The sequence below is a fragment of the Trichomycterus rosablanca genome, chromosome 16, assembly GCF_030014385.1.
Source record: "Trichomycterus rosablanca isolate fTriRos1 chromosome 16, fTriRos1.hap1, whole genome shotgun sequence".
Taxonomy (NCBI): Eukaryota; Metazoa; Chordata; class Actinopteri; order Siluriformes; family Trichomycteridae; genus Trichomycterus; species Trichomycterus rosablanca.
Genome location: NC_086003.1, coordinates 24,874,918 through 24,897,845, shown reverse-complemented (window position 1 = coordinate 24,897,845; position 22,928 = coordinate 24,874,918). Strand labels below are relative to the sequence as shown.

Below are 22,928 nucleotides of genomic sequence, written 5' to 3'. Positions count from 1 at the left end.
TCCTACATAGTAAGTGGAGCTGATAAAATGGACAGTGAGTGTAGAAACAAGGAGGTGGTTTTAATGTTATGGTTAATCTGTGTATATATAAATAATAACATAAGTGAATGAAAATAGAATTAAAACCATTTCAATAAAAAGTGCAGACTGTGTCTGTATAGCTGGAATGTGACCATATTTGGTAAACGTATGCAGTAATAGCAATGCAGAAAGTGTAACACAATTAAGTTATTTATTTCATATTAACATGACTTTAACCTACAAGCAAAAATAAGAATTTACAGAAATACAAGATTTTGGAAAAAATGGATGAGACGACACAAAGCTTTTACATACAACAAAACAAACAAACTAGGAACATTCGAAATAGAAAACTGACCTTGCTCTGACAAGTCCATGTTAACCTCAAGTGTAACTGTAGGTACACTTACCATTTTGCTGAGTTGAAATTTTCCTAGACAGTCTTGTTAAATGTCGAAAACACATCGTACATAAATACCAGGAGCTCTGAAAGCCAAACACTGGCTTTTAACACAACTGCTCTGGTTCTATGATTCATTATCAACTTCTAGCTGAAATCTCTGAATCTCAATGTATAAAAGTCTAACAGCTGGATTTAAACCAAAGGAAGCATCACTGTGGCTCAGGGTTTGTTTTGGTGGACAGGGCTGAGGGGGCAGAGGGGGCACTGGACACCACCACTGTGGACACTGCGGATTTAGGCGAGCTGGATACTGAGTGCGACTGCAGTTGCTGGGCTGGAACAGTCTGGATGCGCACCTGTCAGAGAAAAAGAAAGGAAATAACAACTGAATTTTACTATAATGAAGTAGAAATGTCACTGAATTGCCCTATAGGTGAATGGGTGTGTATGTGTGTGTGTATATGTGTCTGCCCTGCGATGGACTGGCGAAAAGCTAGGATAGGCTCCAGCACCCCCCCCGTGACCCTAACTGGATAGGCAGTTAAGAAAGTGAGTGAGTGAGAGTGAAGTAGAAATGTACAATGGATACACCAGAGCCGTAGATAGAGAGAGTTGCGACACTCCTTGATCTCGCCGCCACGCGGTCACGTGGTTCATGTAACCCTCCGATAGTTCCAAACAAACCCGGCGCTGTCATGTTCTCATATGGGACAGGCAGCAGTAAATGAAATATTAAACGGCAAATAATAAACATTTGTACAATTTCTGGGTATTTTCAACTGCGTTTACATTTACTGCATCTGCTTTAATGTCAATTTGGTATATAAAGTGGAAGCTTGATGTTTATAATGACTTGTTAATAGGTCGTTCTTGTTAACACACAGTACATTATATTAGCATACATTACATAATGCGATATCATTAAGTAGTAGAGACAATATACAGTACAGAGATTAAAGTTTTTTTATGTTTTGTTTTTTACATAAACTAATCTCCCTTCACTTTCCTGAGGATTCATAATAATAATCATTTTGGCTAAACACTCATGTCACTAAACCATGTGGCTGGATTCATAAGGTTTACCTGCACTGAAGGAACAGATTGATAAACACACTACCGTACCTTTAAGGTACATGAAAAAGCATTCATTCATCTCTTATTTCATGAGTGATTAATAATTGATTCCTACATGTAATACATTAATGAATTCATTATGAATATGCACTAGTTCATTTTGTCTAATGTAAGTGGTGGACAAGGTACACAAACCATGCAGTTGAGTTAAAGTAGAGATATCCAAGGTAACATATTACTCCAGTAAAAGTAGTAGTAAAAGTAAAAATACTCTTTACCTCCACTAAAGTACTAAACTAAATTTACCTTCAAATGTACTGAAGTATGAAAGTAAAAGTATAATGATTTATTGTGGTTCTAATATTTTATTATCATTTCTGTAACAAGACTCTTGATTAATCAACTCATTTTAGGTGAAAAGACTCGTGTGTCATTAATTAAGCTAAACTGAATAAGCTAAATTCAGTTATACCTATTAATTAAGATAAACATGTAACATTTAGTGCTGAGCAAATGCTAAACAATAACAGTATTAAGTATATTAATGACATTAAATTCATAATTGTTTTAAAACAAAGCAACATACAGCTAAAAATGCTTGATAAGTATTGGAAATGAATGGGGCTCTATGGGTTGTTTGGAACTATACAGAGCTCCACAACCCGGAAGCTGCGCAGAAAAAATGTCCCGCCCCCTTTCCAACGGTTCCCTATGAGAGTGTCGCCACTCTGTTCTCTCTACCGCTCTGGGATACACTATATGGCCAAAAGTATTTGGACCCTTGTTAATAAGCTTGCTGGACATCCTATTTAAAAAACAAATCGTATTAAAAGAGAGTGACTTCCATGTGGTCTATTCAGCTATAAACATGTCTGTGGGAATTTGTGCCCATTCACTCAAAGGAGCATTTGTAAGGCTGGGCCACTTATGTTGGCCAAGAAAGCCTCAACTGATGTTCCAGTTCATTCCATAGCTGTTCAGTGGTACTGAGGTCACGGCTCTGTGCAGGCTACTGAAGTGTCTTTAAAGTGAACCATTCTTCATGTCTTTATAGAGCTTTCTCTGTCCACAGGGGCACAGTCATGCTGGAACAGAGAGGACCTTCCCTAAACTGGAAGCATACAATTTCCTCTATATAATTAATTTATTATACTTGTTAGTAATTGTTGTGGCTGAAACACATGAATTAAAAAATAGAAGGGCTGTCCCAATACTTTTGTTTATATAGTGTGTTTGTGGATGTGAAAGTGGGAGTTGTGATTACTGACCTGAGTGGCCTGACCCTGCTGCTGCAGCTGCTGTAACTGCTGAGCTGTAACGAAGCTGACCGGCTTATTTCCAGCAATCAGTTTGGTGCCTGCTGGCATGCTGGTGAGAATAATATTCCTGCCCAGATTACTGATACTGCAAACAGAAAACAAAAACACAGCAGATGCTGAACAGAAGTTCTTTCTCTTTTGTGTTGAAAAAGTTAATGTCACAGTAAAATTTAGGGGGCACAAAGTCAGTTAATGCTCCAATATCATGTTTGCATTTTTCCTCTATTTCTCCCAACCTTGTCTTTTCCAAGTTATCTGCTGCTTACACCACCCCCAGGCAGGCAAAGGACTGCTGTATACTAGTACCTGCCTCGTCGGACACATGCTATCATTGGACACTTCATTTCCCTCCACCAGCAGTGGATTCTTACAAAGAGACACAATATTCAAAATGTGAATCATTTAACCCTTGTGTTGTTGCCTTTACCAGATAGAAAGAGTCACTAGTGCAGCTGTGATGATGAGAAACATATCAGAGGAGTTTCCCTCCCTCAGATGGCCAGTTGTGTCTGCACCGCTAAATCAAACTCAAAAGTGATATCAGGCTTGGCGCAATGATAGTAGGCTAGCATATTAGACCCCTGTGACACAACTGGTGTCAATTACACAGGTCATTACACACTTTACTCACATCTAGAAAAAAAATTATAAGAGAAATTTATAAGGATCTGGGCGAAGATACACTGTTAGCCAAAGTAGCCAGTATTGGAACACCAGACCATGAGCTTGTTGTACATCTTAAATCAAAGCCATAGGTATTAATATGAAAGTACATTCCCTTCCCATCTTAGCTGCTACAACAGCCTCTACTGTTTTGGAAAGGCCTCCTATAGTACTTTGGGAATTTGGGCACATTTTATTTAGAAGAGCATTTGTGAGATTAAGTACTGATGTTGGGCAAGAAGGCCTGGAATGAAGTTGATGTTCTGATTCATCAGAATGGACTATTAAAGCGAGGGCTCTGTGCAGGTCACTGAAGTTACTTCACACCAAACCTGTCAAACCATGTCTTTGTGGACCTTGCTTTCCAGACAGGGGCTTTTTGTTTTCACATTTGTGATATTCACGCCAGGAATGGGTGTTTTGTTGGACAGGGGCACATTATGTTTTCCACTTTTATCAGGTTTTAAAAATGAATTGAGAACAGGAGCTCACTTGGTACTGATGTTTCCTTTCAGTATTGGTGTAGTCACCACACTCTTGCTTTTCAGAGGCTGGCTAAGGACTGAAAGAGGCACTGTGATCCTTGTAGGTAACTTCCCCTACAAAGGAAAATAAATAGACATTAAATATATACATACATTACATACACACACACACACACACATACAGTGTATCACAAAAGTGAGTACACCCCTCACATTTCTGCAGATATTTAAGTATATCTTTTCATGGGACAACACTGACAAAATGACACTTTGACACAATGAAAAGTAGTCTGTGTGCAGCTTATATAACAGTGTAAATTTATTCTTCCCTCAAAATAACTCAATATACAGCCATTAATGTCTAAACCACCGGCAACAAAAGTGAGTACACCCCTTAGTGAAAGTTCCTGAAGTGTCAATATTTTGTGTGGCCACCATTATTTCCCAGAACTGCCTTAACTCTCCTGGGCATGGAGTTTACCAGAGCTTCACAGGTTGCCACTGGAATGCTTTTCCACTCCTCCATGACGACATCACGGAGCTGGCGGATATTCGAGACTTTGCGCTCCTCCACCTTCCGCTTGAGGATGCCCCAAAGATGTTCTATTGGGTTTAGGTCTGGAGACATGCTTGGCCAGTCCATCACCTTTACCCTCAGCCTCTTCAATAAAGCAGTGGTCGTCTTAGAGGTGTGTTTGGGGTCATTATCATGCTGGAACACTGCCCTGCGACCCAGTTTCCGGAGGGAGGGGATCATGCTCTGCTTCAGTATTTCACAGTACATATTGGAGTTCATGTGTCCCTCAATGAAATGTAACTCCCCAACACCTGCTGCACTCATGCAGCCCCAGACCATGGCATTCCCACCACCATGCTTGACTGTAGGCATGACACACTTATCTTTGTACTCCTCACCTGATTGCCGCCACACATGCTTGAGACCATCTGAACCAAACAAATTAATCTTGGTCTCATCAGACCATAGGACATGGTTCCAGTAATCCATGTCCTTTGTTGACATGTCTTCAGCAAACTGTTTGCAGGCTTTCTTGTGTAGAGACTTCAGAAGAGGCTTCCTTCTGGGGTGACAGCCATGCAGACAAATTTGATGTAGTGTGCAGCGTATGGTCTGAGCACTGACAGGCTGACCCCCCACCTTTTCAATCTCTGCAGCAATGCTGACAGCACTCCTGCGCCTATCTTTCAAAGACAGCAGTTGGATGTGACGCTGAGCACGTGCACTCAGCTTCTTTGGATGACCAACGCGAGGTCTGTTCTGAGTGGACCCTGCTCTTTTAAAACGCTGGATGATCTTGGCCACTGTGCTGCAGCTCAGTTTCAGGGTGTTGGCAATCTTCTTGTAGCCTTGGCCATCTTCATGTAGCGCAACAATTCGTCTTTTAAGATCCTCAGAGAGTTCTTTGCCATGAGGTGCCATGTTGGAACTTTCAGTGACCAGTATGAGAGAGTGTGAGAGCTGTACTACTAAATTGAACACACCTGCTCCCTATGCACACCTGAGACCTAGTAACACGAGTCGCATGACATTTTGGAGGGAAAATGACAAGCAGTGCTCAATTTGGACATTTAGGGGTGTAGTCTCTTAGGGGTGTACTCACTTTTGTTGCCGGTGGTTTAGACATTAATGGCTGTATATTGAGTTATTTTGAGGGAAGAATAAATTTACACTGTTATATAAGCTGCACACAGACTACTTTTCATTGTGTCAAAGTGTCATTTTGTCAGTGTTGTCCCATGAAAAGATATACTTAAATATCTGCAGAAATGTGAGGGGTGTACTCACTTTTGTGATACACTGTATATGTATATGTAAATTGTAATATATAATGTGGGACGGTGTCACACATTAGTATTTACCGGCTGCGTGGCTACTACAGTTGCGCTGACAGGCACTTGTCTGACTGTGGCTGCGGCAGTTCCCAGTGAAAGAGTCGACCCTGCTGCGGAAGTGGCCAGTGTCACCCCTTTACCTCCTGCTACCCCACTTGTTGCAATGGTAACCGTAGCTGCCCCTGAGGAAGCTGTACCAGGCTTGGCGCATGTGGTGGTGACAGCAACGGTCTGCCCCTGTTTCTGTGATATCACACCCAGACTTGGCACAATGCGAATGGTTGTGCTGCCAAGCTTGGAGTCAGACGAAGTGACTGTGGAGAAGGTGCGGGCCTTGGGGTCTGCCATAGTGACAGCCAGGGCGGGCATGAGTCGAATGGCAGTGTCACATGTGGCCTTGACCAGTGTGGCAGTGCCAGGTGGCACCAAGGTTTGAGGGGGTTTGGCAGTCAAGGTCTCTGCTTTGGCCAAGGGGGCAGGGTTGGAGGAGGCAGAAGGAGGAGCCTGCGGTGGGGTTACGTGCAGGGTGGCGGAGATGCCTTTAGCGGTGGAGCTGCTGGCGCTGGTGAGTATGTCAGGTGTGAGTTTCAGAGTTGCCATCATGTCTGGGGTGATGCGGAGCACGGTTTGACCTTTAGCATCAGTAGTGATGGAGGACGGGGGCAGGCGGAGCACGTCTTTGCCTTGAATGCGCAGGTTGGTGGCGGTCAGCGGAATGCCCGCTGTATTCTGGGTCTTCACACCTAGCTGACCAGTAATGGCAACCTGCAGATTTTAAACAGGGGATAAAACATTTGGATTTGCGTAAAGCTGTTGTCATACCAGTAATCTGTGTTTGAGGTTAGCAATCAAGCCATTAAGCCACCATATGTGTGTGTGTGTGTGTGTGTGTGTGTAAGCATGTATGTGTGTGTGTCTGCTAAATGCTGTGCAATGTGAAATTGCAGATCCTTGCAAATGGCAATATTTGAATCAATAAATTTGAGCATGAAATCCTCATGTGATCTTTTCTTTTTTCAGTCATTGATAATAAAAAATAGCCTCAACATGGTTGTACCTGTTTGATGATGTTCTGACTAGTGATCCCCTGCAGCACTGCAGGTGGGGGTGTGTTGGTAGCTGGGCTTCCTGGAAAACTGCTCTGAGCTTTACTGACTGGCACAGCAGAGGTCAGGCGTGGTACAGAGAGACTGGTCTGAGCTCGTGAGGCCTGAACCTGAATTGGACTTCCTGTGGACTGGCTTCTCAGTGGCAGAGTCACCACAGCCTGGACATACAACAAAATATCACCATATCACCGTTTATAAACATTATTTACATGAGTTCCACAGAATATCTGTCTAATTCCTATAGACACATTTCTAGATACAAACAGGTCAGAAACATAAAAATAATAAACAGGTAAAATATGAAAACACTACCACAAATTTAACGATGCTAAACATTTAGATATAAAATTGGACAATAAACCGATCAGCCACAACATTAAAACCACCTCCTTGTTTCTACACTCACTGTCCATTTTATCAGCTCCACTTACCATATAGAAGCACATTCTAGACCTTCAACAGTGGTCACAGGGTGCTGTTGGCTGGATATTTTTGGTTGGTGGACTATTCTCAGTCCAGCAGTGACAGTGAGGTGTTTAAAAACTCCATCAGCATTGCCATGTCAGTGTCACTGCAATGCTGAGAATCATCCACCACCCAAATAATACATACTCTGTGGTGGTCCTGTGGGGATCCTGACCATTGAGGAACAGCATGAAAGGGGGCTAACAAAGAATGCAGAGAAACAGATGGACTACAGTCAGTAATTGTAGAACTACAAAGTGCTTCTATATGGTAAGTGGAGCTGATAAAATGGACAGTGAGTGTAAAAACAAGGAGGTGGTCATAATGTTATGCCTGTCGGTGTATTATTTAATACAGTCAACATATTCAACATCAGTGCCTTTTTTTTTTCTTACAAAAATAATGTGGATATTTTGCATCATGCTCCAGTATAAGGGTAAACTCATCCTATAATATCTACACTAATGTTATTAGGAAGAGCTTTAATTATTTTTAGATGTTTAGAATGTTTAATTACCTCTTGCAATGAACTGTTTGCAACTGACTGAAATCTACACTCACACTGTTTATGTTCACCTTATGTATTTAACATCACTGCTATGTTTGCTACATTATGTTATTTATTAATTAATAAAGAATAAACGTTAGTGATATAAAACTTAGTGATATTTAGACTTTAATAGGATGCTATAAGCTTTACATTTGATTACATTTGATTATTAGTTAAAAGAAATGGGCAGAATCTGGATCCTCAGTAAATGTGTTTATGTTTAAAAGTAAAAAAAAAAAAAAAAAAAAAAAAATCATAAATGCATTTTTGTCTATTGCTGTAGCTGCGTGATTTCTGCTGATACCAATACAGATGGGAATCAGATCATGTCTGACGGTGCGGGGGAGACTGAACAGCTCAGCCATTGGGAGGTTCACTTGTCCTAAGCTACCTTACCAAACATTCAAACTAGCATTCTGAATTGCATTCAGTCCTAATCTTACCTGTGCGATGCCCTTGCTGTGTGCAACACTGACTGGCAGCCTGATATGGTGGGGGGTCTGGTGGTGGATCAGTGTGGCTGCTTGTCCTGCTGATGCAGTGGAAAGACCAGGCTGAGCAGTAACCACCCGTACCTGAGGCAGAGAGCCCGCTGACACTGAGTGTGACACTACTCGAGCTGCAGGCTGAACTGGGGCCTGCTGAGAGGTCTGTGGAGTCACTTGAGCAGCAGATAGTAGAGTGCCGAGCTGAGGCATGGTGGGAGGAGACACCAGCAGGACACTGAGGAAGTCACAACCCAACAATCAAACCACATCAATGTGAATCAGAGCCACAACGACTGTGCATACTTTAATCGGTTTAAATATAAATTACCCATCATATTTGGCTGAGGTAAAAGCAAATCAGCTCTTGGCCTTTCCAAGTTCACCAGACAATTTACATTATGTTAAAAATGATTATCTCTGCAACCATGGCATAATGAGTTGCCATTTATTCAGCAGTGTAATGTGTGGATGACAAACATGATCACACCCAGGTGGGTAATCCCAATCCACCTTTGGCATGTTTTGGAAGTCCCCAGAATTTTTTTTTTAATATTTTGATAATATATTATATACCTTGGGCTGGATTTGACTGGATCTGGCACTCCGGCTTTGGTTGGTGTAGACACAATAGGTAGTGTGGATTTAGGGGTCACAGGGGTGCTTGGTGTTGGGGTGCTAGGGGGTGGAGGTAGGATTGTAGCAGGTGTAGAAACACTCTCAGACACCGAACTTTGGGCCTCTGCAGCTCCGCTTTTGACGACTGGTTCCTTGTTGCTGGACTTCTACCAAACATATTACGACATGCAAATCTTTACCCACAAATAATTTTCATTTAAAATAAAGTTGCAATATGAGCACAGGATGACTTTTTTTGGGAATGACAGGTCACAACAGTTTTAAAACAGAGTCGAAGAGCAGAAAGAAGCTGTTGTTTGAGAATAGAGTGGTGTTGGGGTGTGCAGGACTTACAGGTTTGGGGGTGGGTTTGGGTTTCTGCTGAAGGGCTTTTCGTGCCTTGGCGGCAGCTGCTTGAGCCTGGTGGATCCTCTCTGGACAGAAAAAGCACCTTAAAATCAGCATGATTATACTTAACTGAGGCTGATAATATGAAGACTGACAGACCCACCAGTATTAAAGAAAACATACACAAATTTACATTTTCGGCATTTAGCAGGCGTTTTTATCCAAAGCGACTTACAGTACTGTGACAGTATATTGTCTAAGCAATTGAAGGTTAAGGACCTTGCTCAAGGGCCCTACAGTGGCAAACTGGCAGTGGTGGGGCTTGAACCAACGACCTTTCAATTACCATTCCAGTACCTTAACCGTTAGGCTAAGTAATTTCACAGGCAACTGTAATTTAAAAATGAGGCAGGACATGTTTGTAATGTGAAGTTTACTTTTGCACTGGATCCATGAGGCTGATGTTGCTAACAAGTAATTAAAAGTGTATGTCAGCAACATTTTACCTCTCTTTATCTTCAATATCCCTGTAGCTCCTTAGTTTTTAAGCTGATAAAGCATTTCATTACTTGTTAGTTATATTAGCTTTCTAGCTTTAGTGTAAAACTATAACATATCAGATATCGCAGTAGTCAGAAACACATATGTTTGTAGAGAACATGTGTTTGTATAAGTTTGTAAGCATTTTGTGAATGTTTTGCAAATCACGTTGAGTTCACCTGACACTGTGCTTAACCTCTTCTGCTCATTTACATTTGGGGTTAGACTAACATCACAGAAAGCTAACACACAACCACTGGTGGAAAATCTTTCACAATGAAGCTCAGGTGTCTATGGTTAATTTGTATATTACCAAACTCCTCCTGACTCCGGTCTCTGTGCAGGTAAATCCAGAGCTTGCGCCCAATGTCATATTTCACACATGGGTCCTTCTCATAGTGCAGACGGTCAAGAGCTCCACTTACAACAGTGTTCACCTGTATAAAGTACAAAGCCAGGTTATTTACATTGAAAAATTAACTGGGAAATGATGGAGTAAAAATTCTGGGGTTAGGACCTGGGCACTGGTGACATCAGGTGCCAGGAACTGAGAATCCTTCAGCAGCTCACAGATCTCAGCTCGGGTACCTTCACCATTAGGCAGACGGGCAGCTGCATCGCGCACTAAGAAACACAAAAGGAAACATGTGTGTGTATTAAGTCCAGCAAATCCCCAACAGACAAATAAGTCATTATCCAATCAATGCTGTTGGGTCTTTTACACTAATGAGCCAAAACATTAGGACCACCTGTCTAATATGCTGTCAAAACAGCTCTGACGCACCAAGATATGGACTCCACAAGACATCTAAGAGTCCTGTGGTGTCTGGTAGATGAACATTACCAGCAGTTTCTTCTCTACCTTGCAAGGTGAAATGTCCTACAGTTCATCCATCCACCGCCCACAGTCCACATGATCACGGGAAAACCAGGATTGGTCAGACCAGTCAACCTTCCTCTATTGCTCCACTGTCCAGTTACAATGCAATTTATGTCCATTGTATGTGTCTTAGATGGTGGACAGGAGCTAACATGCACTTTGACTGGCCGAAGACTCTGCAGAATCGTACACAGAAGTGTTCGATACAATGTGTGTTGTGACTTACATCAATATTAAAATGACCTGCAACTGAGCCACAGTCGATCTACTGTTGGTCCACACCAGACGCCACAGCCTTTATGTACTCTAGCATCAATGAGTCTTGGCCACCCAACAACCTGTCAGGGTTCATGGCTTATCCCTCCTTGGGCCACTGCTGTTTCAGAGATACTTTATCCCAGTTGTCTCACACACAACTGTTACACAAGACACTGTCTGCATGTTTTTTGGGGTGGTCCTAAAGTTTTCCTGATCTGCGTACATTTATTTACCGAATATCTCATGCCAACAAGTGTGGATAGATCTATTCATTTTGGTGTGATGCTTACTGGTGTCGATGAAATCTTTAAACCACATTACCCAGAGAGAGGATGGTGACATAGGCTGGCCTGTCAGAGCGCAGAAGTGAGTGCTCTCGGGCTTTATTCAGTGAAGTCTCCTTATCAAAAACTCCCTTGACCGGCCCCACCACAGACTCGAAGCCATGCATTCGGAAGGTGAAGGCTTTGTGAGGCTGATCATAGCGCTGCTGCTCCTATAATTTAGAATAACACAAAGTAACATCAGAGCCAAGAGCTACATTTCAGGCAGAACATTCATAGCACCACTCCTTGTACAAACTGGGTAAGCATGGTGTACAAACCTGCTCCTGAAAGACGTTCCGCTCCTCACCAGTGCTGGGTCTGACCACATAATCAGTCCATCTGAAACAGAAAAAAGTATATTTAAACAGGTGCCGTGCAGCAGTGTGATCAAGGGCATCAGGTTACTTTGACGTGTTTCTTGTTGAGAGTGATGAGGATGGATAAAATTGAGCATGAGCAGAGGAGGGATGAGAGTTCTATCAAGAGAAGGGTGCTGGGGATGGAGTCAGCAGTCAGGAAAAGGAGAGGAAGGCCAAAGAGGAGGTTTATGGATGTGGTGAGGGAGGACAGCAGGTAGTTGATGCAGCATAGCAGTATGTACAGGATTTTAAAAAGCTAAAACTGAGGTTGTTACTCACACTCTGGGAGCTGGAGGAGTCAGTTCAGCAGCTTCCTCACCTTCCTGCTGTTAATAATAAGAGAAAAATAACATATGCTTAGACAAACAGTGAGCAACATAGTGAAAATGTGTTGATACCTGATGATAAAAAATGCGCTTGGTTCAAAAAATTAAGCAAAAGTAAATAGACATTTGTTAAGGTGCCTACAGTGACAACAGTGCCGTAATAAAAAAAAGCCATTTTTACACCAAGGTACCTTAATTACCACTTGGTCCTTTGACTCCAGCCAGAGGCCACAAAGTGCACCGAGATCTTTCTCTGTATCCTGACTGGATCCTGAAATATAAGAAGGTAAAAAGATTTGTAATGTTTATAATATTTATTTATTTATTAGAATTTTAACATAATGTTTTTCACACTTTGGTTACATTCATGACAGGACAGGTAATTACTGGTTACACAAGATTCCTCAGTTCAAGTCTTCAATGTCAAACACGGTCATGGGCAATTTTGTATCTCCAATTCACCTCACTTGCATGTCTTTGTACTTTGGGAGGAAACCGGAGCTCCCGGAGGAAACCCATGCAGACACAGGCAGAACATGCAAACTTCACACAGAAAGGCCCCAGATTGCTCCACCTGGGAATTGAAACCAGGACCTTCTTGCTGTGAGGCAACAGTGCTACCCATCGAGCCACCTTGCCGAGCTATATTAATAAATAAATCTTTAGATTATTCAATTTTCTGATAGACAACACAAAAATCTAAATTAGGTCAGATGAAGATCACTTTGTGAGGTATTTCATTATGGTAGAGGCAGTCAGAGCTAAGCTTAGTTAGTGGCTGCCTTACTAAACTTGGTAAATGAACTAAGAGTTGGTTATAATGTTATAATGGCTACTGTGTAGCCAACTGTCACACTGACCTAGCTGATAAAGTCAGTGACTGAGAGTGAAGCCAGTGCTGATAAATTATCATTGCACATTTGCTTGTTGTGCCAATTAAGCATTTTAATGAATGAATGTCTTTATTTGTCATTTATACATAAACACGTGTACAGTACAATGAAATTCTTTTTCCGCGTATCCCAGCTCGTTTGAAAGCTGGGGTCAGCCAATGTACAGCGCCCCTGGAGCCAAGAGGGTTTAGGGCCTTGCTTAAGGGACCAACAGTGGCTGCATGGCAGAGCTGAGAACCACTAGGCTACCACTATTCCTTAATTGTATTTCTTTTATAGATAACACTGTTTCCTATGATGTCAAACAGTGTGAGCTTCCTTTATATTTCCCTCTCTTTGTTTAGTACATTTACCGTGTGTGTCAAGTGCAAAACTAAAGCAAGTCAGATCATCTTACCTATCCATTTCCACTGCTGACTGAGCTCTCTGAATTCTACATAAGGAGTGAAGCCACTGGGCAGCACCATGGAGCCAGCTGCACAAAGAGCAGATAAAACGTTCACCATTAAACTACACACTCCAACACAATACTGTGTTAGCCAGCACTAGATGGGATTAAAAAGGAAAACAGCATTACTTACACTTACTTTCCCCTGCTAGGAATTGAAGAGCAGAAACTATCAACTCACACCAGCAGGGGGACACAGAGAACCATGGGTTCAGGGCACTTGCAGGAGAGCCCTGCCATTGCTGCACCTTCTCCTCGATCTGCAAACAAAAAAAAACACATCACAACAAAGCAGTATAATATCAGCTGTGATAAGTTATGTGAGAAATCTGTTCACCAAACCAACATGTGGATGTTAGCAAATAGTTTTTCTCCTAGTTAACATCTACAAGGTTTCTAGAGACATTATGTGTTAAATTTAATGTTTTTTTAAACAGCAGTATATTTATTCATTTATTAGAATTTTAACGTCATGTTTTACACTCTTGGTTACATTCATGACAGAAACGGTTGGTACTCATTACACAAGATTCATCAGTTTACAAGTTTAATGTTAAACACAGTCATGGACAATTTTGTATCTTCAATTCACCTCACTTGCACGTCTTTGGACTGTGGGAGGAAACCGGAGCACCACACAGAAAGGACCCGGACCCCCCCACCTGGAATCAAACCCAGGACCTTCTTGCTGTGAGGAAACAGTGCTACCCACTAAGCCACTGTGCCGTAAACACCAGTATGTAACTTATTAAAATAAAATTAAGAAAGGTTAACTGCCCAGCCAGCACTGAAATCAATGTTTTAAACTGTGGTATCTTTGAACTGCTGCAAGCTGTCTTGTAAAGCCTTAATTATTTATTTAAAGTAATATGATATTCAATATGCCATTTGCAACAATTGGCATAATAAAGCACAAGGGCCGCTCAGATGGCACAGTGCTAAAATTGCACTACCGCAATACTGTGCTGATGAACACATTTTCCTTGAAAACTACTTAACAATTTCCATTCTTAAAAATATTCTGTATTTTATTTTAAATGTTAATGAACTAGTAAATGATATTAAATAAATAAAGAATTTACCCATTTGACAAGACACGTTTTTAAAGTAAAATCCAGTCTGAACACTTTTAGAGTAAACCACTCAGGATGAGATTACTTTTGTTTTTGTTTGATTTTAAATTGCAGTGATACTTTAAAAATACTGTTAGCATTGACACCATTAAGAGATGCAGTTAACAGAGATTACAGCCTGTTATAAGGCATTCTGTGAGTTCACCTGGGAAGAGGATGCCATGTTATCCTGTTTAAAGATATCTTCCAGTAGATGAAAGAAGCTCATGGCTATTTCCTGCACAGTATTAGGGCTGCTCTGTGATTCCTCTATAACTCTGGAGTAAACAGAACAAATTTTAGTTAATTTGTTGGTCTGAACTCTAAACTCAGGCCTGTCCCAGCCCTATTTAAAAAGACTTACTCTTCCTTAATGCTCTGAAGAGGGTTGGGAGTTTCAGAGAGGGCAGCAGGCACAGAGGCCGCCGGTGTCGGACCATCACAGCCATCGTCGGATTCTGTTTTAATGGGCCTCATTTTTCGCTTCTTTTTCTCCTCCTTCAGCTTCTTCCTAGGCAAGGCCAGGTCTATCAGTGCTGCACGGCATAGAAAGAACATGCATTAAACAATTTCACAATTAGCTTTAACCTACAACTGAAGCAGCAAACAATACTTTAATACTTTATATGCAGCGCGTATCTAATCACAGATTAACATTTAGCCCATATACGGACTTTACTGTATAAAGTATGTATGCAAACAACATTTACTTAAAACATGCCCCAAGTACCATTTTTTTGTCTTTAAAATCCATCAGAAACGTACATTGCAGTTGCTGTTACTATTATGTGCACCCTTATAGAAAGCTTTTTTTTTTTTATCTTACCCATGCTTGATCCTTTTCGGCCGATGTTTACTCTTGATGTGACATCGCCTAAGTGAAGGTCAGATGTCATTAAGTCAGGATGATCCTAAAAAATGTAATGGAAACAATGTTATTGTCTTAATTCTGTTGAATTTAAATGTCAGACATAGTAATGAATTACCTTATACAAACAACAGAAAAACATAATGTGTAATGTAATATAGGCTGGCTTGACAGCCACCAACACTGTCCATTTAAATGAAGATGAAAAGATATATAGGAAAGTTTTAGGCAGTTGCTGTTATGTTAAAAAATAATAACTGTTTCTAAATGATGTTATTTTTATAACATGTACACTTAATCTTAAAACTTCAATTGCAAAACAAACATAATTTTCTCCTAAAATTCTGCTGTTTGCTTTAAACAGTCATCTTTTTTACATTCTGCATATAGGCTATTAATAATTTTAGAGCTTTTTGTCAGAGCTTTAAAGAAACTTGCACTAACAATCAATGAAAATGGGTCCAAAAAGAACCAAATGACATCAATTGTCTTTAACAATCAGCATATTGATTCATCCAACCATTTTTATAGGCTTCAGATGCTATGAGCTGGTCTAACAGACACTGTGTGGGAACTGTGTTTAGAGCAAAACTAAAGCTAAATATGGCCAGCTTATGACCTTAGGGGCACAGTTTAAACCCCCTGTCCTAAAACATTACATTTAGGCACTATCCCTTCTTAAGTGGAGATGCAGGTTCTTACATGAATTAGACAGAAACAACTAACAACACTCATATGAGCTTGATGAGCAGAGATGCTATTTAAACTAATGAAGCTAAACAGACTAATGAGTGCATCATAGTTCATGGCATCAGCATAAAATACAGAAATTTTTTTCAAACTAACTGGTTGATGTTTCCGTTTCTCTCTGTGTCTTCTCAGCATGGCTTTTAAATCCTTCTCTCCCAGTTCTGGCTTATCTGTATGTATAAAAATCAAACACCAAGAACTGAATATTAATTTTTAGGACATTTCAAGTGAACAGGTTATCACGTTTCAAAAAGTCTTTGGATTATGTTACATGTGTTTTTGAACCAGAAAAGTACATTTACAAATTTCGTTTCAGGAAGACCTGACCTATAGTTTTCATGTCCTGGGTGGAGAGACTGGGCAGAACTCTGAGAGAAATGGTTGGTGTTGGAGAAGAAGGGGATGTGGGCTCTGCAAACCAAGATCCCGCGTCTGCAAGAACCAAACGTTTGAAGTTTCTTTAGTTCAATTTTTAACATAAAATATTTCCAAAAAAATTTACATAAAAAAAACAAAACAAAATCAGACTCACCATCATCATCAGAGGATAGGTTGGTGTCGCCACACTCAGTTTTTACCTCTCGCAGTATCCGGTTTACCCTGTGCCTGACCCTCTGGTCTCGCAATTCTTTTTGGGAGGAAAGAGGGTAGTGACGTTTCACTGGCAGCTCAGGACCACTTCGAACAGCCAGATCCAGCAACTCCTGCATGCAAAGAATAAAACTAATACAGAATAGAGGACACATACAATACAACTAATACAGAATAGAGGACACAATGTTCAATATGAATTTACATTTCATCTGTTCTTTAACATACCTTTCTAGAAACAAGGATTTGCTTAAGTAGATTGTGGTAGTACTGCTGGAGTGAGTAGATTTGTCGTTTTCTTTGGGATTTGGTACAGAGTTGCCTGTACTTAACCACTTCTGGGTTAAAGCAGCCATCTAAGAACAAATATTAAAGTTAGATTAAAATATAAAAGTTCTTCCGAACTTTTGGCCAAACCTGCAAATCTTTCCTGTTAGATAGTTAATTCTGATGTAAATACCTGAAGTTCTACAGTGGTGGAATAAAGATAAACTAAATGTTCTAAGTAAAAGAGAGCTACCTCTGAAGAGTTTCTGGGTGAGGTGAAGAGGATTTCCAAAGTGGAAGTTCTGGTTGTTGAAGAGGTCACTGATGACCTGGTCCTGCTCTGAAGTGTTATTCTCTGAAAAGTGCGGCAGAAACTGACGAAGATGTTGTCTCTGCGAGTCTGTTAGAACCTCAGACCAGGTGCTTTCACTCATAACAGAAAAGAAAATCTCTGGCTGCAAATACAAGAAAAACACACCCTTTCATTGACAAGAAGAAAAGTGACAATGTATTCTTATAGTGTAATACAATGGTTCTCAATCTGGTAGCCAACACGTCTATGGTAGTCACATGTCTATGCTGCAGGTCTATAACATATTCATTATTAGCAAGACAATGCATGTATAAAAACCGTCAACTGCTGCTCAGGTGTAAAGTGTGGTGAAGAGCTGCTACTCACATCTTCCAGAAAATCTTCAGGAATACGAACTCTGCAGTTTCCCAGCATGCACTCCTCCATTACATAATTAGAGCTGTCCATGCCTGAGTCTAAATGGTCTGTCAGCATATGATCCAAAGAATCCATCTTTCAGAATCCCTAAATGAAAACAAAGTTGTGAGATGCACTGACTTAACATTGTGTGTTAAGACTTAAGATTGTGTACTACAGGCAGGACTTTGTTTAATGTCATCGTAACTTTCCAGCTGTGGGCAATTTTTGCATCGGCCAAACTATTCACCGATCATTGATGATCAATGATCATACATGGATCATTTGTAATGAAAAGGCACATTATTTTTATGGCCTTTATCAAAAGTGTATTATCCTAATTAACTTACAACTTACATGCATTGAGCTGGGTTCCAAGTGTGGCAAATCAGCAACTTTCAAATCAACAGTCCATTCCCCCTTAATCCCTAATGCTACCACTGCCCATCAGATCAATAAAAAATAGACAGTTAGTGGAGTGATCACAAAAAGTGTAAGGTACTGGAGTGATGTAAAATATGTATATTAGTACAAGATCTAGTCAGTTATTGTTATTGTCCCAAACCGGACAATACTGTTCTCAATAGTGAGGATTAATATGATTAGCACCTTTGCTGTTGTTAAGGTGTTAATACGACACTGTGCGGATTGAGACGCAGCCTGTCATTATGTATCCGTGTAGCAAATTAGCATTTAAGACGGTTTTGCAAAAATAGTCAAAGCTGCACTCTGATAATTAAAGTTTTATCAGTGTTTCTATTTCCGACAAATAATTAAAATAAACTTACCATAAGCAATACAAAAGTAAATAAACATCAGCTAGCCACATTAGCATATGCTAGCTTAGGTTGCTTTTTTGTTCTTGGGTTCAATGGTGGTTGGAGAACCACGCTCTGGTGCATTACCGCCACCTTCTGTTGTGGATGTATAACCTTCCTGCACTTCCTCACCCAACGCACCAAATACCTCCACATTCGGTACCAATTCTTCCCCAAATTTAATAACATTATCCCCAACTTTAACCAACTGGGGGAGCACAGAGAGAGCTGCACATTAGCAGCACTCTATACACACACCTGCCACCAGGTGAGGTACAGTGGGTGACCATGTCTCTCTCTCTCTCACATACACACACACACACACACACACACACACACACACCTGCCACCAGGTGAGGTACAGTGAGTGACCATGTCTCTCTCTCTCTCTCTCTCACACACACACACACACACACACACACACACACACACACACACACGCCACCAGGTGAGGTACAGTGAGTGACCATGTCTCTCTCTCTCTCTCTCTCTCTCTCTCTCACACACACACACACACACACACACCTGCCACCAGGTGAGGTACAGTGGGTGACCATGTCTCTCTCTCTCTCTCTCTCTCACATACACACACACACACACACACCTGCCACCAGGTGAGGTACAGTGAGTGACCATGTCTCTCTCTCTCTCTCTCTCTCTCTCTCTCACACACACACACACACACACACACCTGCCACCAGGTGAGGTACAGTGGGTGACCATGTCTCTCTCTCTCTCTCTCTCTCACACACACACACACACACACACACCTGCCACCAGGTGAGGTACAGTGGGTGACCATGTCTCTCTCTCTCTCTCTCTCTCACATACACACACACACACACACACCTGCCACCAGGTGAGGTACAGTGGGTGACCATGTCTCTCTCTCTCTCACATACACACACACACACACACACACACACACACACACCTGCCACCAGGTGAGGTACAGTGAGTGACCATGTCTCTCTCTCTCTCTCTCTCACACACACACACACACACACACACACACACACACACACACACGCCACCAGGTGAGGTACAGTGAGTGACCATGTCTCTCTCTCTCTCTCTCTCTCTCTCTCTCACACACACACACACACACACACACCTGCCACCAGGTGAGGTACAGTGGGTGACCATGTCTCTCTCTCTCTCTCTCTCTCACATACACACACACACACACACACCTGCCACCAGGTGAGGTACAGTGAGTGACCATGTCTCTCTCTTTCTATCGCTCTCTCTCCCTCTCTCTCTCTCACACACACACACACACACACACACACACACACACACGCCACCAGGTGAGGTACAGTGAGTGACCATGTCTCAAACTCAAACTCAAACTCAAAAGAAGCTTTATTGGCATGACAAATAAGGACATTCGTATTGCCAAAGCAAGTTACAGGGAAATATAAACAATAAAAATAAGAAAGAACAAAAATATACAGAACAGTTACATGTGCAAAAAATATAGAATAGAATAAAATATTAATAAAAACAGTGCAAAATAATAACAATAAAAAGTATAATATTTACAATAATGAGGTAGTAAAACAATCAGTTTGTGCGTGTGTGTGTGTGTGTGTGTATGAGACATGGTCACCCACTGTCCCTCACCTGGTGGCAGGTGTAAGTATAGAGTGCTGCTAGTGTGCAGCTCTCTCTGTGTTCCCCCAGTAGGTGGGGCAGTTTGTCGGGGTCTGGGAGGGAGGTAAAGTTGGGGATGATGTTATTAAATTTAGGGAAGAATTGGGAGCGGACGTGGTGGTACTTGGTACACCGGGTGAGGAAGTGCAGCTCCGTCTCTACTGTACTGAGAGTGCAGTGCTGACACAACCTCTCCTCCCGGGGCAGCCAGGACCGGGTGTGTCGCCCCGTCTCCACGGCCAGGTCGTGTGCGCTCAGTCTGTACCTCGTCAGGGTGTTTCTTAATTTACGGTCGGATACTGTGCTCAGATAATCTGCTGCACTGTAGTGTCTGTTTAGGGCCAAATAACACTGCATTTTACTTTGAGTTTTAGTTTCAGTTTCCCAATAATTCAGATATTTAGTTCTGAGTTTTTGTGTAATTTGGTTTATTCTAATTGGGTTTACAGATTTCTCTTGTTCCTGAGTCTTTATTGTGTTAGTGTGTGTTATTAGTGTGTCAGTGTGTGTTAGCAATGTGTTTGTGTGTGTTATTTGAGTGTCTGTGTGTGTTAGTGGTGTATCTGTGTGTGTTAGAGTGTCTGTGTGTGTTATTAGTGTATCGGTGTGTGTTAGTGGTGTATCTGTGTGTGTTACTGGTGTATCTGTGTGTGTTAGTGGTGTGTGGGTGCAGTGACTCAGGACCAGTTGGATGAGGGGACTGGTATGTTTGCTCAGCTCTTGGTGTTTCAGGGCTTTATAATGATAAGATTGGGGGTCGCTCTCATTTAGATGGTTCCAGAAGTTGATTGCTCTTCTCTGTATGTTTATAATTAGTGGAAATCGGCCTAATTCTGCCCTGCACGCATTGTTCGTGGTGTGTTGGTGTGTGTTCGTGGTGTGTCTGTGCACCTTTAGGATGCTTTTACAGAACTCTGTGTGCAGGGTCTCTAATGGATGTTTGTCCCAATTATGGAATTGATGGTGTGTAAGCGAACCCCAAACTTCACTGCCATATAGAGCAATCGGTTCAATTATTGATTCAAAAATTTTAAGCCAGATTCGAATCGGAATTTCCACGAATGTTTGACGTTTTATGGCGTAGACGCCCTGCGAGCTTTTTCTCTCAGTTCATTTACTGCCGGGTTAAAGTTTCCTGTGGAACTGATGTTTAGTCCGAGGTAAGTATAATCTTTAGTGTGCTCAATTTCGTGCTGTCCTAATTTATATGTGTGTTTGGTTCCCTGAGATCTGGCTCTTTTCTGGAAGGTCATAATTTTGGTCTTTTTGAGGTTGACTGTCAGGGCCCAGGTCTGACAGTATTGCTGCAGCAGGTCCAGTTTGTGCTGGAGACCCTGAGCGCTGGGGGACAGCAGGACCAGATCATCTGCATACAGCAGGAGTTTAATCTCCGAGTCGTGTAGAGTCTCTCTCTCTCTCTCTCTCTCTCTCTCTCACACACACACACACACCTGCCACCAGGTGAGGTACAGTGAGTGACCATGTGTCTCTCTCTCTCTCTCACACACACACACACGCCACCAGGTGAGGTACAGTGAGTGACCATGTCTCTCTCTCTCTCTCACACACACACACACACCTGCCACCAGGTGAGGTACAGTGAGTGACCATGTCTCTCTCTCTCTCTCTCTCACACACACACACACACACGCCACCAGGTGAGGTACAGTGAGTGACCATGTCTCTCTCTCTCTCTCTCACACACACACCTGCCACCAGGTGAGGTACAGTGAGTGACCATGTCTCCATGTCTCTCTCTCTCTCTCTCTCACACACACCTGCCACCAGGTGAGGTACAGTGGGTGACCATGTCTCTCTCTCTCTCTCTCTCACATACACACACACACCTGCCACCAGGTGAGGTACAGTGGGTGACCATGTCTCTCTCTCTCTCTCTCTCTCACACACACACACACTTTTGTTCTTATTACTGCTTAAATGTAGTTCATGTCACTGTTATTTTTTTATCTTATATTATTACAATTTGCAGTTTTTCTTACATTTTTATGTGTCTGTAATTTTTATATATTGTATATTTTCTATTACTATTATTGTTTTTTTATTTTTATTTTACTTTATTTTTTCCTAAATGCGTTACCAAGCTTTGGCATTACAAATGTCCATATTTGTCATGCCAATAAAGCTGTTTGAGTTTGAGTAAAGCGTGGAGTTTGTACTGTACAGCGGTGGAGTGTTTAATATGAACTGTAGGGTGAAGTGATCTCAGACTTTTGCCCCACAATGTCTAAGTGCTGGGACCAACACCAGTTAAACATTTATTCACAAAATCTGTAAGTTTAACATTTCTTGTGATATATCATTAACATATCTTAGTTTTTGAATATATAAGCTTAATCCTCATCAGTGACGAACATGAATCAGAAAAGTTGTGCTATTCTTTATTCTATCTATTGTAAAGCTTGTATACACAAATTTGATGTTACTATTGCTGAAACAATAAATGCTACCCATCTGACTCTTCAGCTTTGTTTAAAACATAAGTTGGCTACAAGAGGGGCAGGTAGGGAACAATAACACTGCCGTACCAGAAGGCCTGTCCAAATACATTCAGGATGAAACATACTATATGGCAAAATATATATGGACGCCCATTATTTTTGTAGATTTAGCTATTTTAACAAATAAATAAAAGGTAAAAAATAAATCAGTCATGTTTTACACACGTTGGTTACATTCATGACAGAAACTGTAGTTACTCAATACACAAGATTCATC

General features: G+C 41.4%; 1 protein-coding gene across 1 annotated transcript; it reads right to left on the bottom strand.

Annotated features, from left to right (window-relative positions):
- Window positions 1-218: 218 nt before the first annotated feature.
- nfrkb (nuclear factor related to kappaB binding protein) lies at window positions 219-17,814 on the bottom strand. The gene is made up of 25 exons (XM_063011943.1): window positions 17,689-17,814; window positions 17,263-17,464; window positions 16,971-17,098; window positions 16,684-16,855; window positions 16,479-16,583; window positions 16,248-16,321; window positions 15,360-15,444; window positions 14,898-15,069; window positions 14,700-14,811; window positions 13,555-13,681; window positions 13,371-13,448; window positions 12,272-12,351; window positions 12,034-12,080; window positions 11,674-11,734; window positions 11,391-11,565; window positions 10,449-10,555; window positions 10,245-10,368; window positions 9,398-9,477; window positions 9,002-9,210; window positions 8,384-8,663; window positions 6,874-7,083; window positions 5,844-6,581; window positions 3,973-4,079; window positions 2,767-2,902; window positions 219-780 (listed from the first exon to the last, which is right to left on the bottom strand). Exons 1-25 carry the CDS (start codon window positions 17,812-17,814, stop codon window positions 634-636), a joined length of 3,882 nt encoding a protein of 1,293 aa, XP_062868013.1. The 3' UTR covers window positions 219-633.
- Between the last annotated feature and the right edge of the window lie 5,114 nt (window positions 17,815-22,928).